The sequence below is a fragment of the Scylla paramamosain genome, chromosome 41, assembly GCF_035594125.1.
Source record: "Scylla paramamosain isolate STU-SP2022 chromosome 41, ASM3559412v1, whole genome shotgun sequence".
Classification (NCBI taxonomy): Eukaryota; Metazoa; Arthropoda; class Malacostraca; order Decapoda; family Portunidae; genus Scylla; species Scylla paramamosain.
Window position 1 is genome coordinate 5,791,261 of NC_087191.1, and position 15,829 is coordinate 5,807,089.

A 15,829-nucleotide genomic window follows, 5' to 3' on the forward strand; every position below is an offset into this window, starting at 1 on the left:
CTCCCATACATAGTGCATATCAGTTGAACGATAAAAAAAAAAAGAAAGGAAGAAAGATGTGCCATAGTGAAAACTGAAAAAAAACTCTGAAAGTCAAAGTTCACGAAAAAAAAATTTTTTTATTCGTATTCTTCTTATCATTTATTATTTATTCTTGTTCTTATTTTCTTCTTCTTCTTCTTTTTCTTCTTCTTTTTCTTCTTCTTCTTCTTCTTCTTATTATTATTATTATTATAATTATATTTTTGTAACAAAAATATAATTATAATAATATAACAAGTATAGAATATTCTTCATCATCTTTTCTTCTTTTTCTTCTTCTTCTTCTTCTTCTTCTTATTATTATTATTATTATTATTATTATTATTATTATTATTATTATTACCTATTCTTATTGTTCTTCTTCTTATTACTCTTATTATCATTACAGCAAAAATAACATTTGTATACCTGGTAGAAGGAACTTGTTCCAAATAATTATTGATAACAAGGATATTAAAGAAAAAAGTGTAAATTTTGAGATTTCTTACGAGCAGCACTTGCTTCACAGAAAAGTGTAACAAATAAATTACTAAAAAAATGTGTTTCATTATCAGATTTAGTGAAGATGAATCTGAGTTAGTGTTTGTCCTCTATGATCAAACTAATACTGGTGGCTTCACCAAAGCAACCTTGATGGACTCGGAAAGCACGTCAAGTGAGCGTCTTAGTAAGAAGCAATCCAGTCCTCGACTTCCTCTATGGTGAACTTCTTGTAATCGGATGCAGTCTGGACAAAATTTCTGATGGAACCCTTAAGCGCCTCAAGTTCAACCCGGCTTCTTCCTGCGGGAGTGATACAGAGGCAGGTGAATGAGTGCACACAATATATGAATGTGTAAGTATCATGTATGTGTGAGTATATATATATATATATATATATATATATATATATATATATATATATATATATATATATATATATATATATATATATATATATATATATATATATATATATATATATATATATATATATATATATATATTGTTGAAACGTAACGATTTTGTCACCTTCCCCAACAATAGGATTATCAGAAGTCCATGAAGTACACCACATTTTTGCGGTGTAGAAACCGTCTGGCTGCCTTGTCGACTCCACCAGACATTGGTGGCCCAGGAAAGTGACACCTGCGTTCGGCTGCCTGAATCACAAACGCCTGTATGTTAGTATCACTACGTATCTGATACCTTTGCCAGTCTCTCGTGTTCAGCTAGTTTTTGTTCATAACATTTAGAAAAAAATCAGAGGACACACATATACACACACACAAATAAATAGATAAATAAATAAATAAGTAAAAAGTAGTGAAAGCTTGAAGATGCCGTTTGTCCCACACATTGCAGTCTTTGCATGAAACATACTTTGTGACGTCAGCAAATTAACTAGCATCGCTACTAATCCCATTATATAGATCATCAATGTAAATCGGAAATAAGAATGGTCCCATAATTTATCACTGTTGCACTCCGCTAATTACTTGCCATGATCCTATCACTTTACCTTCCATCCCATGCCCCTTAACCTTGTTCAAGAGTCTTATATGGGGGTACCTTGTCGAACGCCTTACTTAAGTCTATGCATATTATACCATAACTATCACGATTATCTACCTCTTCATAAACTTTACCACAAATGCATATCTTCCCACTGTGAAATCATGCTATGAATTTATCAACCTATGCTTGTCTAAAAGATTCCTAAAACTCCTCAAAATAATTCATTGGTTAAATATTTATCTTCTTTGTTAAAGATGGACACTACATTTTCCTCCACGACACCAGGTTCACTCCTATTTATGTTAACTAACGATTCATTAATTACATTTTTGTATTCTTTCATTAGCCTGGGATATATTTAATTTTGTCATGGGGACTTAAACTTTACAGCCTATCCATTTGTTCCACTGTTTCAGTCATGAAAGTATCTATCATCCACTGTCTCATTAGTCGTGGAAATATCTATCAACTTATCATTATCATCTGCTCTGAAAATCTGTTTTGGCCAACATTTTTTTGCATGTTTGCATGTTTCCAGGTCTTTTTTTCTCATCTTTTCCAAAGAACTATGCATGAGATACCCTTCGTAGATATTCTTCGTACATATTCTTCGTTCTTTATATAACTACATACACATAACTTGAGTTCAAAGGTTTAAACTTTAGTTACTACAAACTTATAAAGGAGCTTCAACTTACCCGATCATATAAATTATGGCGCTGACGATTTTAGGCATAAGTTTGTTGAGAGCCTGGCCTGCCATGCATGGAGGCACGGTGACGCCCAGCAGCAAGACCACTGTAAGGCCGAGCAGGAGGGATGAACGCATTGTGAGGGTCTGGAGGCGAGTGGATGTTGTGGTAGTGGTGGATGTTGCTGGTGTGTGTGTTGACTATCAGGCTGCCTCGCCTTAAAAAAAGACCGGGTTCCTCATGCAGAAGGTGCCACTCTCGCAATTCTTGGTAATTAACGTACATCAGTACATATATTAGGAATGATATCGTTGTACAACCAGTAATAAAAATAGCTGTAGCAGATAATAGTACTAGTAGTAGTAGTAGTAGTAGTAGTAGTAGTAGTAGTAGTAGTAGTAGTAGTAGAATAGTTGTAGTAGTAGTAGTAGTAGTAGTAGTAGTAGAAGTAGTAGCAGTAGTTATAGTTGTTGTTGTTGTTATTGTTTTTGTTGTTGTGATTGTACGTAATAGTGGTAGCTGTTGATCTTGTTGTTATTCTTGTTGTTGGTCTTGGTGGTGGTGGTGGTGTTTGTAAATGTAGTACAAGTAGCATGAACGTACTTTATTATAATTATTACCACTAGAACTGCATTATGTACCATATATATATATATATATATATATATATATATATATATATATATATATATATATATATATATATATATATATATATATATATATATATATATATATATGTGTGTGTGTGTGTGTGTGTGTGTGTGTGTGTGTGTGTGTGTGTGTGTGTGTGTGTGTGTGTGTGTGTGTCTGTGTGCGGAAACGCCTCAGAACGTATAACTTCATAGAAGCTGTTTTAGCTAGAGATGAAATATGAAGTTTCCAGTTCAGTAAAGGACAGACCGAGGATGTTCACTGTAGGAAAGAGGGACAGTTGAGTGCCATTCAAAAAGAGAAGATAGTTGTCTGGAGAGCTGTGTCGAATTGATAGATGGAGGAATTGAGATTTTGAGGCATTGACCTCTGTCCCAGTCAGAAATTTTTGAGAGATCAGAAGTCAGGCGTTCTGTGGCTTCCCTGCGTGAAATGTTTACTTCCTGAAGGGTTGGACGTTTACGAAAAGACTTGGATAAGTGCAGGATGGTATCATCAACGTAGGAGTAGATAGGACAAGAAGTTTGGTTCAGAAGATCATTGATGAATAATAGGAAGATAGTGGGTGACAGGACAGAACCCTGAGGAACACCACTGATAATGGATTTAAGAGAAGAACAGTGACCGTCTACCACAGCGGCAATAGAATGGTCAGAAAGAAACTCGAGATGAAGTTACCGAGAGAAGGATAAAAGCCATAGGACGGTAGTTTGGAAATCAAAGCTTTGTGCCAGACTATATCAAAACCTTTAGATATGTCTGAGACAAAATAAATTTCTAAAAGAGAATAACGAAGACTCAGTAAAGAAAGCCAGAAGATCACCGGTAGAGAGGCCTTAACGGAACTCTTTAGATAGGCAGGAAATTAAAGCAATAGGACGGTAGGTTCAGGAATTAGAACGGTTACCCTTTTTAGAAATGGGCTGACTGCAGGCAAACTTCCAGCAAGATGGAAAGCTAGATGTTGAAAGAGAGAGCTGAAAGAGTTTGACTAGGCAAGTTGCAAGCACGGAGGCGCAGTTTCGGAGAACAATAGGAAGGACCCCATCAGGTCCATAAGACTTCCGAGGGTTTAGACCAACGAGGGCATGGAAAACATCATTGCGAAGAATTTTAATAGGTAGCATGAAGTAGTCAGAGTAGAGGAGAAGGAGGAACAAGCTCTAAATCATCCGAAGTAGAAGTTTTAGCAAAAGTTTGAGCGAGGTGTTCAGCTTTAGAGATAGATTTGATAGGAGTGGTGCCATCTGGTTAAAAATAAAGGAGGAAAAGAAGAAGAAGCAAAGTTATTGGAGATGTTTTTGGCTAGGTGCCAGAAGTCATGAGGGGAGTTAGATCTTGAAAGATGTTGATACTTTCTATGAATGAAGGAGTTTTTTGGCTAGTTGGAGAACAGAATTGGCATGATTCAGGCCAGACATATAAAGCGCATGAGATTCTGGTGATGGAAGGCTCAAGTATCTTTTGTGGGCCACTTTTCTATCATAAATAGCATGAAAACTGGCTGTGTTAAACCAAGGTTTGGAAGATTTGGGTCGAGAAAAAGAGTGAGGAATGTACTCCATGCCAGACACTATCACTTCTGTTCTGTCCTCGGCACACAGAGACGGGTCTCTGACATAGAAGCAGTAGTCATTCCAAGGAAAATCAGCAAAATACCTCCGCAGGTTCCCCCAACTATCAGAGGCAAAACTCCAGAGGCACCTCCGCTGAGAAGGGATTGGAGGGATAGAAAAAAAAAATACAGATATGAAATTGTGATCGAAGGAGCCCAAAGGAAATAGGGTAACAGCATAAGCTAAAAGATTAGAGTTTAGAAACATGTTAAGAATGTTGGGCGTTTATCCAAGATGGAAAGGAATACGAGTAGGGTGTTATTCCATTTCCTCTAGATCGTGGAGGATAGCAAAGTTAAAGGCTAGTTCGCCAGGATGGTCAGTGAAGAAAGAGAAAAGCCAAAATTGGTGATAAACATTGAAGTCTCCAAGAATAGAGATCTCTAGAAAAGGGAAGAGAGTCAGAATGTGCTCCACTTTGGATGTTAGTCAAAGAATTTTTTATAGTCAGAGGAGTTAGGTGAGAGGTATACAGCACAGAGAAATTTAGTTTGAGAGTGACTCTGTAGTCGAAGTTAGATGGTAGAAAACTCGGGAGATTGAAGTGCGTGGGCACCAGAGCAGGTTACGTCATTGCGCACGTAGACGCAACATCCAACTTTGGCTTGAAAATGAGGATAGAGAAAGTAAGAGAGAAAAGAAAAAGGGCTATTGTCAGTTGCCTCAGACACCTATGTCTCAGTGAAGAAAAGAAGATGAGAATTAGTAGAGGAGAGATGGTGTTTTACAGATTGAAAATTAGATCTAAGACATGGAATGTTGCAGAAGTTAATGAAGAAAAAGTTGAGGGGGGTGTCAAGACACTTAGGATCAATACCAGAAAGTAGTCCGACCTGGGGACATTTGTGGTCTCCTCCCTTGTCCTTCTGATGGGATGTTTAAATCCATCAAACCACATCAACGTTTAATGGATGAAAAGCGTGTATCTACAACCAGGACGTGTATGAATTCTCAGATGACATCCTTCATCTACTTCCTGATAATGTTCAACGAGTGGCAAAGATTAGAAGAAATAGTAACATGATCATGCTCACTTTCTATGGTTCGTATCTCCCTGATCGTAAAAAAAGATTTGTTATCTTTCCCTCCAATTAAAGTCTTTTTATCGACCGTCCTTTACAATGTTAACTGTACAGTACAAATCGTCCCCGGTGAGGTCACTGCTCTTTCTCTGATTTACACCCTAGTCCTGAATGTGAATCTGAATCTTATTACTTTTACTGCATAAACAGTTCACCGTTGTGTCCTCAAGAATGCAAGAGGACCGTCTTTAGCAAAACATTTAGCTAATTCTCAATTCATTAATCTTGGTAGTGCTAAGCAGGAAGTCCTTTTTAGATAGAAGGATGGTGGTGCAAAGACATACACCTCCTCCCTCCAATCTTATTCTTCCACTGCTACATCTAATAAATTGTAGCACCTTCTCGCCTCTCTCAACCATCAAAGCTGTCCACAGCATCTTTAGCAACGTCATCACATACTCCTTTTACAGGGGAATCCATGTCGCCATGGTCTCTCAACCAACAACACCTCCGAAGGTTTTTAAGCTACAACAGACACAGCGAAAGCGTTCCAGAGGATCTGCTGAGTCCCTTGACTCAACGGGCGTTCACCCTTGAAAAATTAATTTGGAAGCATCATGTGGCCCTGAGCTGGACATAAATAAACTGATTCATCTACATACGATATGGAGATTGGGGATTTCTCAGCACATCTTCATATCTCTTCCTCCAGGAGCGATACCACTCCATCTATATCGAAGAATCCTCTTCTTCATGTCTCTTCACGAGTTTCAAAGAACCGTGGGCGGATTTCTATCACTGCACTAGGTACTCGATCTCATGTTTCTGGTTCTGCAAGTGATGCAGTTCCTCCTGCTCCTTCCGGATATTGTGCAATTTATTCTATTTTTTTATTTCGGGCAGGACCACCACGGCGGAACTTAATTCTGGTTCGCATTGATATATCTTACATTTGTCTTGAATTGTAAACACTACAGGCCGTTGCAGTCAAAATTTCCTTAAACTGTCCGCTCACTGTATGTAGTGTGTGTGTGTGTGTGTGTGTGTGTGTGTGTGTGTGTGTGTTCCACCTGGTGTTCCCATCGAAAGGAGCGATAATAACCGCCTCGTGCAAGTCCCTACTTCTCACTATATTTCTTCTTGTATTTCGCCATCCGCTGTGAGATGACAGCACAATCATCCCCAGAATTGTTTTACTTGCTTCTTTTATACAGGATGAGGAGTTGGGGTTTTTAAATTCAGGGGGACACAACGCATTTCTATAGTCAAACTGATACTTATACTTATATACTTATATGTTTCCCTCAGCTCTCCTACTGCTCTCTCAAATTTTAATTAACAAGTTTTACCAGATTTGTATGCTAGCGACCACTTTCCCATAATAATGGAATCGGCAGAATCTGAACCAAGGTCTCGTATTCCCCGTCGGCGTCTAGATATGGCTGATTGGCACTTTTTTACAAAACTCACTTCATCTGATCGTTCACTGGCTAACTTTCATAGTTCTAAAGAGGCTGCGACACATTTCACTAATATATTACATTCTGGTGTATCCCGATCCGTCCGTAAGATGTCTGGCGGTTTTCCTAAACATCCGGTCCCTTGGTGGAACGAAGATTGTTCAGCTGCTGTGCGGACGAAGCTGACATCGTGGGGACCCTCATTGCAATCCCTAGCTTACTGATGGTTGCTGGTGTCCTTCCATCGAAATTGCGTCGCCAGTTCTTATTATTAAGTTGCTGGTATCGACTTCAGCGTTTTCCTGAATCAGTTTTCTGTGTTTGTCTTCCACGATTCACGTTCTCAACTACATGTGCATCGCCAGAGTTAACTTAAACCTTTCAGTTTCAGGGTTGCATCTGCCATGGTGACGTTAAATGCACCTTACCTTTCTGTATGTCACTATAGTTTCGCAGAGTAGATTGAAGCAGTCGAGGTGTGTTATTGTGTCTGGGGTCCTGCTGAAATACTCGCAGGCACGTCTATTTAAGGAACTAGAATGCTATAATATAATTTCTGTGCAGCACATACAAAAAATATAGTTCCTACACCAATATTATTACTTTTAATAGTCTTGAGTTACCTAAAACCATCAAATGTACTTGGTTCAACCTCATTCTAAAATTACACTACAGGAATACGTCACACATTAATCATAAAAGACACTGAATTACAGCGCATTCTTATAACCATTCTCCCGCGCGCCTGCTCTGTTTGTGGGAGGACTTTAGAGCTGGTGGCAAACATTCCACATAGTTTCTCTAATCCCGAAGCTTGTAGACGTTGGTTCAACTCCGCTTCTTGTGTTGTCCACGATGGAGGCAGCTTACATACATACGTTACATTAGTTATATGTTCTTATATTCTTAAGAAAGCTACAAGAAGCCATCAGGCCTACACGTGGCAGTCCCTGTATGAAATATACTTACCTGTTTCTACCTATCATCCTCATCCATAAATCTGTCTAATCTTCTCTTAAAGTTCCCTAACAACTGAACACTAATAACTTCATTACTAAGTCCGTTCCATTCATCTACCACTTTATTTCAGAACCAATTCCTTTCTATTTTTTTTTTAAACCTAAATTTGTCAAGCTGAACCCGTTATTTCTTGTTCTATCCTGGTTACTGATCATAAGAAATTTGCTGACGTCCCCCTTGTTGTAACCCTTATACCACTTAAAGACTTCTATTAGGTCCCCTCTTAACTTACGTCTCTCTAAATCTCTCTTCAATCTCGCTTCATAACGAATACTCCTCATCCCCTCTATCCTTTTATTCATTCGCCTTTGTACTGATTCTAATAGACCTATATCTTTCCTGTAATATGGGGATCAGAACTGCATAGCATAGTCTAGATGAGGTTAGACCAGCGCCAAATACAACTTTAATTTTATTTTGGGACTTTTACTTTTAACACTTCTAAAGATGAATCCTAATACCCTATTTACCCTGTTTCTGGTTGTTTTCTTAGACGTAGTTCAGAGCTAACAGTAACACCAAATTGTTTTTCGTACACTGAATCTAAAAAAAGCTTCGTTGTTTATTGTATTCCTACTGTGTGGGTTTCCTATACCTACGCTAAGTACTTTACATCTGTTGATATTAAACTGCATTTACCATCTGTCAGTCCATTCGTTCATCTTATCCAAATTTGCCTGTAAGGCGATGGCATCCGATTCTAATCTAATTATTGTCATTGATATGTATTAAAAACAACAATGTTCCTAATACTGATCCCAGTGGCACCCCACTAATTACTTGACCCCATTCGGATTTAGAGCCATTTATTACAACTCTCTGTCGCCTATCGCTTAGCCACGACCTCTTCCAGTCTAAAACCTTTTCATCTAACCTTTCTCAGTAGCCTCTGCTCGAGTACCTTGTCAAACGCTTTACTAAAATCCAGATATAGGATATCAAAACTATCACTTTTATCTGCCGTCTCTTAAACCTTTCTGTACAAACTTAACGAGTTCGTCAGGCAAGACTTCCCTTCCTGAAGCCATACTGTGACTGATTTATCAAGTTATGCTTGTCTAAATGCTCCCTAATGTTCTTCGCTATTATTGACTCCATTATTTTACCTACGACAGAAATTAAGCTGGTAGGTCTATAATTAGACATTAAAGTTTTATCTCCTTTCTTAAAGATGGGTACTACGTTCGCCTGCCTCCACATTATCGGTACCTCACCTGACTCAATTGATTTCCTAAAGAGAGAAATTAATGTTTCACTAATAACCTTTTTGCATTCCTTAAGTACTCTGAGATATATTTCATCTGGTCCTTTTTTCAGCCTATCTATCTCCTGTTCCACAATCTCCTTATTTATGGTAATATCTGTCAGCTTCTCATTCTCTTTTGCTCTAAACGTCTGCTCACTATTCGGCATTTCCTGCATGTTTTCGTGGGTGAAGACCGTTAAAAAATACTCCTGTCCTGTCCTCTCTTCCTACTATTCATTAATGATCTTCTAAGCCAAACTTCTTGTCCTATCCATCCATGTGCTGATGTTACCATTCTGCACTTTTCCACGTCATTTCATAGACGTGGAAAACTCTTCAACTCTTCAAGAAGTATACAGCTCACGCAAGGAAATCACAGATCGTCTGACTTCAGAACTCTCTAAAATTTCTTTCTTTCTTTTCTTTTTTTGTGTGTATGAGGGACACTGGCCAGGGGCTACAAAAATACAAAAAAAAAAAAAAATGCTCACTGAGATGCCAGTCCCAGAAAAAGGTCCAAAGCGGTAGTCAAAATTTGAAGGATAAGTGTCTTGAAACTTCCATCTTGAAGGAATTCAAGTCATAGGAAATGGAAATACAGAGAGAGACCGCGGGAGGAGAGGAGGCATGCAATTAGCAAGATCAGAAGAGCAGTTGGCATGAAAATATCGGTAGAAGACAGCTAGAGATGCGACATTGCGGCGATAAGAGAGAGGCTGAAGACAGTCAGTTAGAGGTGAGGAGTTGATGAGACGGAAAGCTTTTGATTCCACCCTGTCTAGAAGAGCGGTATGAGTGTGAAGCTTACATGGACGGATAAAGCCCTTGTACAGAGTTAGCAGCTGGGGAGGTTGGGGGGGGGGACTGGCGGAGACGTCTCAGAACACCTAACTTCATAGAAGCTGTTTCAACTAGAGATGAGATGTGAAGTTTCCAGTTCAGATTATAAGCACAGAACAGACCGAGGATATTCAGTGTAGAAGAGGGAGACAGTTGAGTATCATTGAAGAAGAGGGGATAATTTTTTAAATTTTCTGAGTGAGTTTTTGAGGCATTGAACAATACCAAGTTTACTCTGCCCAATCGGAAATTTTAGAGAGATCAGAACTCGGGCGTTCTGTGGCTTCCCTGCATGAAATGCTTACTTCCTGAAGGGTTGGACGTCTATGAAAAGACGTGGAAAAATGCACGGTGGTATAATCACCGTAGAAGTTGACAGGACAAGAAGTTACGTTTAGAAGGTCATTGATGAATCATAAGAAGAGAGTGGGTGACAGGAGAGAACCCTGAGGAACACCACAGTCAACATATTTAGGAGAAGAACAGTGACCGTCAACAACAATAGAACAACAACAACAGACAACAACAATAGAACAGTCAAAAAGGAAACTTGTGATGAAGTTACACAGAGAAGGATAGCAGTCGTAGGAGGGTAATTTGGAAATCAAAGCTTTGTGCCAGACTCTATCAAAAGCTTTTGATATATCTAAGGCAACATCAAAAGTTTCACCAAACAGGATGACCAAGACTCAGTAAGGAAAGCCAGAAAATCATCAATAGAGCGGCCTTGACGGAACCCTGTACTGGCGATCAGAGGTTGTGAAGTGATAGATGTTTAAGAATCTTCCTGTTGAGGATAGATTGAAAAACTTTAGATAAGCAGAACATTAAAGCAATAGGACGGTAGTTTGAGGGATTAGAACGATCATCCTTTTTTTTAGGAACAGGCTGAATGTAGGCAAACTACCAGCAAGAAGGAAAGGTAGATGTTGACAGACAGAGCTGAAAGAGTTTTGACTAGGCAAGGTGCGAGCACGGAGGCATAGTTTCGGATAACAATAGGAGGGACGCCATCAGGTCCATAAGCCTTCCGAAGGTTTAGGCCAGCGAGGGCACGGAAAACATCATTGCGAAGAATTTTAATAGACAGCATGAAGTAGTCAGAGGTAGAGTTTTTAGCAAATATTTGAGCAAAGAGTTCAGCTTTAGAGATAGATTTCATGCGAGTGGTGTCATCTAGTTGAAATTAGGAGGGAAAGAAGAAGAAGCAAAGTTATTGGAAATATTTTTGGCTAGATGCCAAAAGTCACCAGGGGGAGTTAGATCTTGAAAGATTCTGACACTTCCTGTTAATGAAGGAGTTTTTGGCTAGTTGGAGAAAAGACTTGGCATAGTTCCCGGCAGAAATATAAAGTGCATGAGATTCTGTTGATGGAAGGCTTAAGTACTTTTTGTGGGCCACCTCTCTATCATGTATAGCACGAGAACAAGTTGTGTTAAACAAAGGTTTGGAAGGTTTAGGTCTAGTAAAAGAGTGAGGAATGTACGCCTCTGTGCTAGACACTATCAACTCTGTTATTCGCTCGGCACACAAAGACAGGTCTCTGTCACAGAAGCAGTAGTCATTCCAAGGAAAATCAGCAAAATACCTCCTCAGGTCCCTGCAACTAGCAGAGGCAAAACGCGAGAGGGACCTTCGCTTAGGGAGATCCTGAGGAGCGATTGGAGCGATAGGACAAGATACAGATATGAGACTGTGATCAGAGGAGCCCAACGGGGAAGAAAGGGTGACAGCATAAGCAGAAGGATTAGAGGTCAGGAAAAGGTTAAGAATGTTGGGCGTATCTCCAAGACGGTCAGGAATACGAGTAGGGTGTTGCACCAATTGTTCTAGGTCGTGGAGGATAGCAAAGTTGAAGGCTAGTTCACCAGGATGGTCAGTGAAGGGAGAGGAAATTCAAAGCTGGTGGTGAACACTGAAGTTTCCAAGAATGGAGATCTCTGCAAAAGGTAAACAGCACAGATATTTTTAGTTTGAGAATGACTCTGTAGTCGTAGCCAGATGATGGAAAACTCGGAAGATTCAAGAGCGTGGGCATGAGAGCAGGTTTAGCCGTTGCGCACATAAACGTAACATCCAGCTTTGGACTGAAAATGAGGATAGAGAAAGAAAGATGGAACCGAAAAGGGGCTTATGTCAATTGCTTCACACACCTGAGTTTCGATGAGGAAAAGATGAGGGTTAGAAGAGGAGACGTGGTGTTCTACGGATTGAGAATTAGATCTTAGACCGCGAATGTTGTAGAATTTAATAAAGAAAAAGTTGAGGGGGATGTCAAGACACTTAGGGTCGTTCTCAGAAGGGCAGTCTGACCTGGGGACATTTGTGGTCCCCTCCCCAGATGGGGACTCCGAGGCTGGTGTAGAAATCGCCATGATAATTTTTTATTTTTGAGTGAAGGGTGTGTGTGTTACTAGGTGCTTGTAGTTTTGAGTGGAGGAAGAGAGTTGTCTTTACAGGGCAGGCTCTGACTGCCGCCTTGTGTTGTGAGACACAAAGGAAAACGTTTAATGATAAGTTCACAACACCCCTTGGTCCAGTGCTTTAGACCTCACTGGGAGTAATTATTGTTTCTGTAGGTGCCTACTGCCTGCTTCTGCACAATCCTTCTGATTGTGGCAGAACAAATTTGATATTGTCCAATGTCTCACAAAGTCAATTCCCCCATTTATCAAATCGACACCACCTTCCAGATAACTTTGACACTCAACTGTCCCCTTCTACATTGAAAACTTTGTCTTTACTTTTCTAAGAATTTAAACTGAAAATTTACATTTTATCTCTAGCTAAAACACTTTCTATCGAGTTAGGCGTAAAGAATCGTCTCCGCCAGTTTTCTTATCCACCTAGCTGCCCTGTACAGGGTCCTTAACCTTCCATGTATTGAGTACGCTTCATATACCGCTCTTTTAGACATGGTGAAATCAAAAGCATTTCATTTTATTAATTCTTCTCTTCTAACTGACTGTCTTCAGCCTCTTTTTCAGCACCACAGTGTTGCATATCTTGCATAGTGACCAGTCTTTATATCTCCTGATTCACAGCATATATGTACATGTGTGATAGAATACTTTCGGTCCGAGAAACTGCCCTTATTATCTCAATACGTAGTCACACTCAACGCCTCATGGTGAAACCCTGCATTGCTTTATCGTAGTGATGTGACACAATGTCCATCATGCTACAAAGGCAATAACTTCTTATCATTATTGTACATTTCGATATGTTGGTTGACATTGTTTCAAAATCTTCAAGCATTTACATTAGCATCATGTTTAAACTGAAAGAATCCACAACAGCAGAACACGTAGTGTTTAAACTTCTTGTCGGTCATTACGGAGATGGAAGAAGACATGGCAGCGCAATCCCGTCCTTGAACTGTTGCGTCAATATTAAACTGGACATGGTCGTCGAGGGGTGGAAGGTGAGCGGTAAGGGATGGCAGATTTGTCCGGAATCAATGAAAGGGTAAGAAAAATGATGTCCCTATTTCATCATTTATATTCATGAAAAGAGTTCACCGGTTAAAGGATATTTCTACAATGTGTACCAAGAATAAGAAATAGACATACAAACATAAAAACATAAGAAAATAATAGAAGTTGTAAGAATCCATCAGACCTACACGTGGCAGTTCCTATACATGGCATACCTACCTATTTTCGCCGGTCATCCTCATCCATAAATTTGTCTAATCTTTTAAAGTTTTCTAATGAATCAACACTAACAACCTCATTACTGAGGCCTGGTTCACACTAGTTCGCTTTTTTTACGGATTCCGTCTTCGTACACCGTCCAACAATGACATCACCATCATTTCCGTTCGAGTTACTGTAGTGGGAACCGGGCTCCGTTTCTGCCTCCTCTGGAACGGACGCCATCGAGCGGAAGATATGAATCGAGTTTAACTTTGTACGGAGAGACAGGCACAGTGTTGCACGTAATGTTATTTTTAATGTCCTAGGTTTGATATTCAAGTATATGATGAAATGTTATTGAATTACAGCTTTGAAATGTATTCATGCTATATTGTAAATTAAATATTTTTACACTAGTCGTGGAAAAAGGGGAGTGATCTTGGTCCCAGCGAGAGGTGCAGCAACATCACAAAGCTATGTAAATAAAAGTACATGAATGGACTCGACAGGTTTTAGTCTAGCAAACTACAGAAGAGCAACAAGCCTCACTGGATAACTATGGTAATGACAGTGTACTAATAACTGACAACCAGGCAACCGAAAAAAATACTAGTATAACCTCCCTCTCCACCACACTGTGCATTGATACAGCAGACACTACTGCCTCCACAGTGTCTTGTAGGATTCACTAGCGTTTGGTTACTTTTATTTCTTTACTCTGCAATAAATGACACTCTTCTCCACTTCTCTGGCCTCTTCGCCAGCTTCGAACAGCAAGGTGGCAAGAAATATACAAAATTCCTTGTCGAGGAGGTCTCTTCTCCGCGCGTCCATGTTGACAAACAATGAATACGGAGACGGCAGTGAACTCCTCCATTCAGTACGGAATCCGTAAAAACGGCCAAGTGTGAACCAGGCCTGAGTCTATGCCTTTTATCCACCACACTATTTGAGAACCAGTTGTGTCCTAGGTTTTTTTTTTTTTCCAAACAATGACGGATATTCATGCCAATATATAGTGATACTGACAGAAACTTAATTATTTTGTCTTGTCCACAAGATCAACACAGTAATCCAGATATCGACCAGCTCCACCGCTGCATCTCCAATCCCGTCAACACACAGCTGGCGTAACGTAGTAGATGGCCATTCCCCAGTGGACGTCTTTGCCTGATAACCTGCCGAGCAACACTAAACTCCATTATCACTGGAAAATGGTGACATGACTGTCTTAACATTAAAATAGACTTTTATTTATATACAAATATGCTGACTTTAAAAGTAGGCTTTAAATTTGTGTTTATCACAAAGTAGGTAGAAATTTAGATATAAAATGTAGTGTTTTATTACCGCACACTATCTGAAGCGCAGTAGTGATCTGTTGTTCGGTTATCAAGTGGTACCTTGTGATATAAATCACAGTCTTCTTAAATGACACCATCTCAAATTCGCAGTCTTACATCAGCCACATGATTATGATTGGTTAATACATGATGGATCGATAAAATTTTAGCAGGGAAGTACACCTGTGAGGAAAACATTTAGCGGATGCAAGAATCATCTTCTTCAGTCTCTCCATTGTTCATATGGGGTTGGTCTTCCTTACTAGTCTTCTCTGTCACCTTTCCACTCAAACATCCCTTTCAAGTCCTCTTCTATGCACTTTTTCCATCTCTTCTTTGGCCTGGCTTTTTATTTCCCATTTACTGCCATTTTTACTATTCTCATGGCGACATAACTTTTTTTTTATGACTAAACAAACTCATTCTCTTTTCTTGTAATTTTATTCGACAACTCCGTAACTTTGGCTGTTCCTCCTTGTATACAAGAATGCCAAGCCAAATATCAGTCTCATTGGTTTAGTGCTTGACGAGGCAGTCCAGTACAGTAAGAGAACTCAACCGATCTAAAGGACTTTCAGAGACACTTAGAGTACTATCCCTCTAACCCCATGTCCATGCTGCATAGAAAATTATAAATAAATAAATAAATAAATAAACAAACGAACAAATAAGTGTGGGGTCCAACTTCAATTCTTTTTCTTTAAGATAGATTGTAATTTCAAAGCATGTTGTGTACAATGTTACTGTATACGTATAAT

At 39.4% G+C, this 15,829-nt stretch overlaps 1 protein-coding gene across 4 annotated transcripts in view; it reads right to left on the minus strand.

The window, feature by feature from the left end:
• Window positions 1–434: 434 nt before the first annotated feature.
• LOC135092865 (antimicrobial protein 1) overlaps window positions 435–15,829 on the minus strand; it is a 70,856-nt gene continuing 55,461 nt past the window's right edge. For all 4 annotated transcript variants that reach the window (XM_063991612.1, XM_063991613.1, XM_063991611.1 and 1 more), the window contains exons 2-4: window positions 2,238–2,448; window positions 1,054–1,184; window positions 435–825 (exon numbers count right to left, since the gene is read on the minus strand). In XM_063991612.1, coding sequence (XP_063847682.1) covers window positions 707–825; window positions 1,054–1,184; window positions 2,238–2,368 — 381 coding nt within the window. In that variant the 5' untranslated portion in view covers window positions 2,369–2,448 and the 3' untranslated portion in view covers window positions 435–706. The remainder of the gene's footprint in view (window positions 826–1,053; window positions 1,185–2,237; window positions 2,449–15,829) is intronic.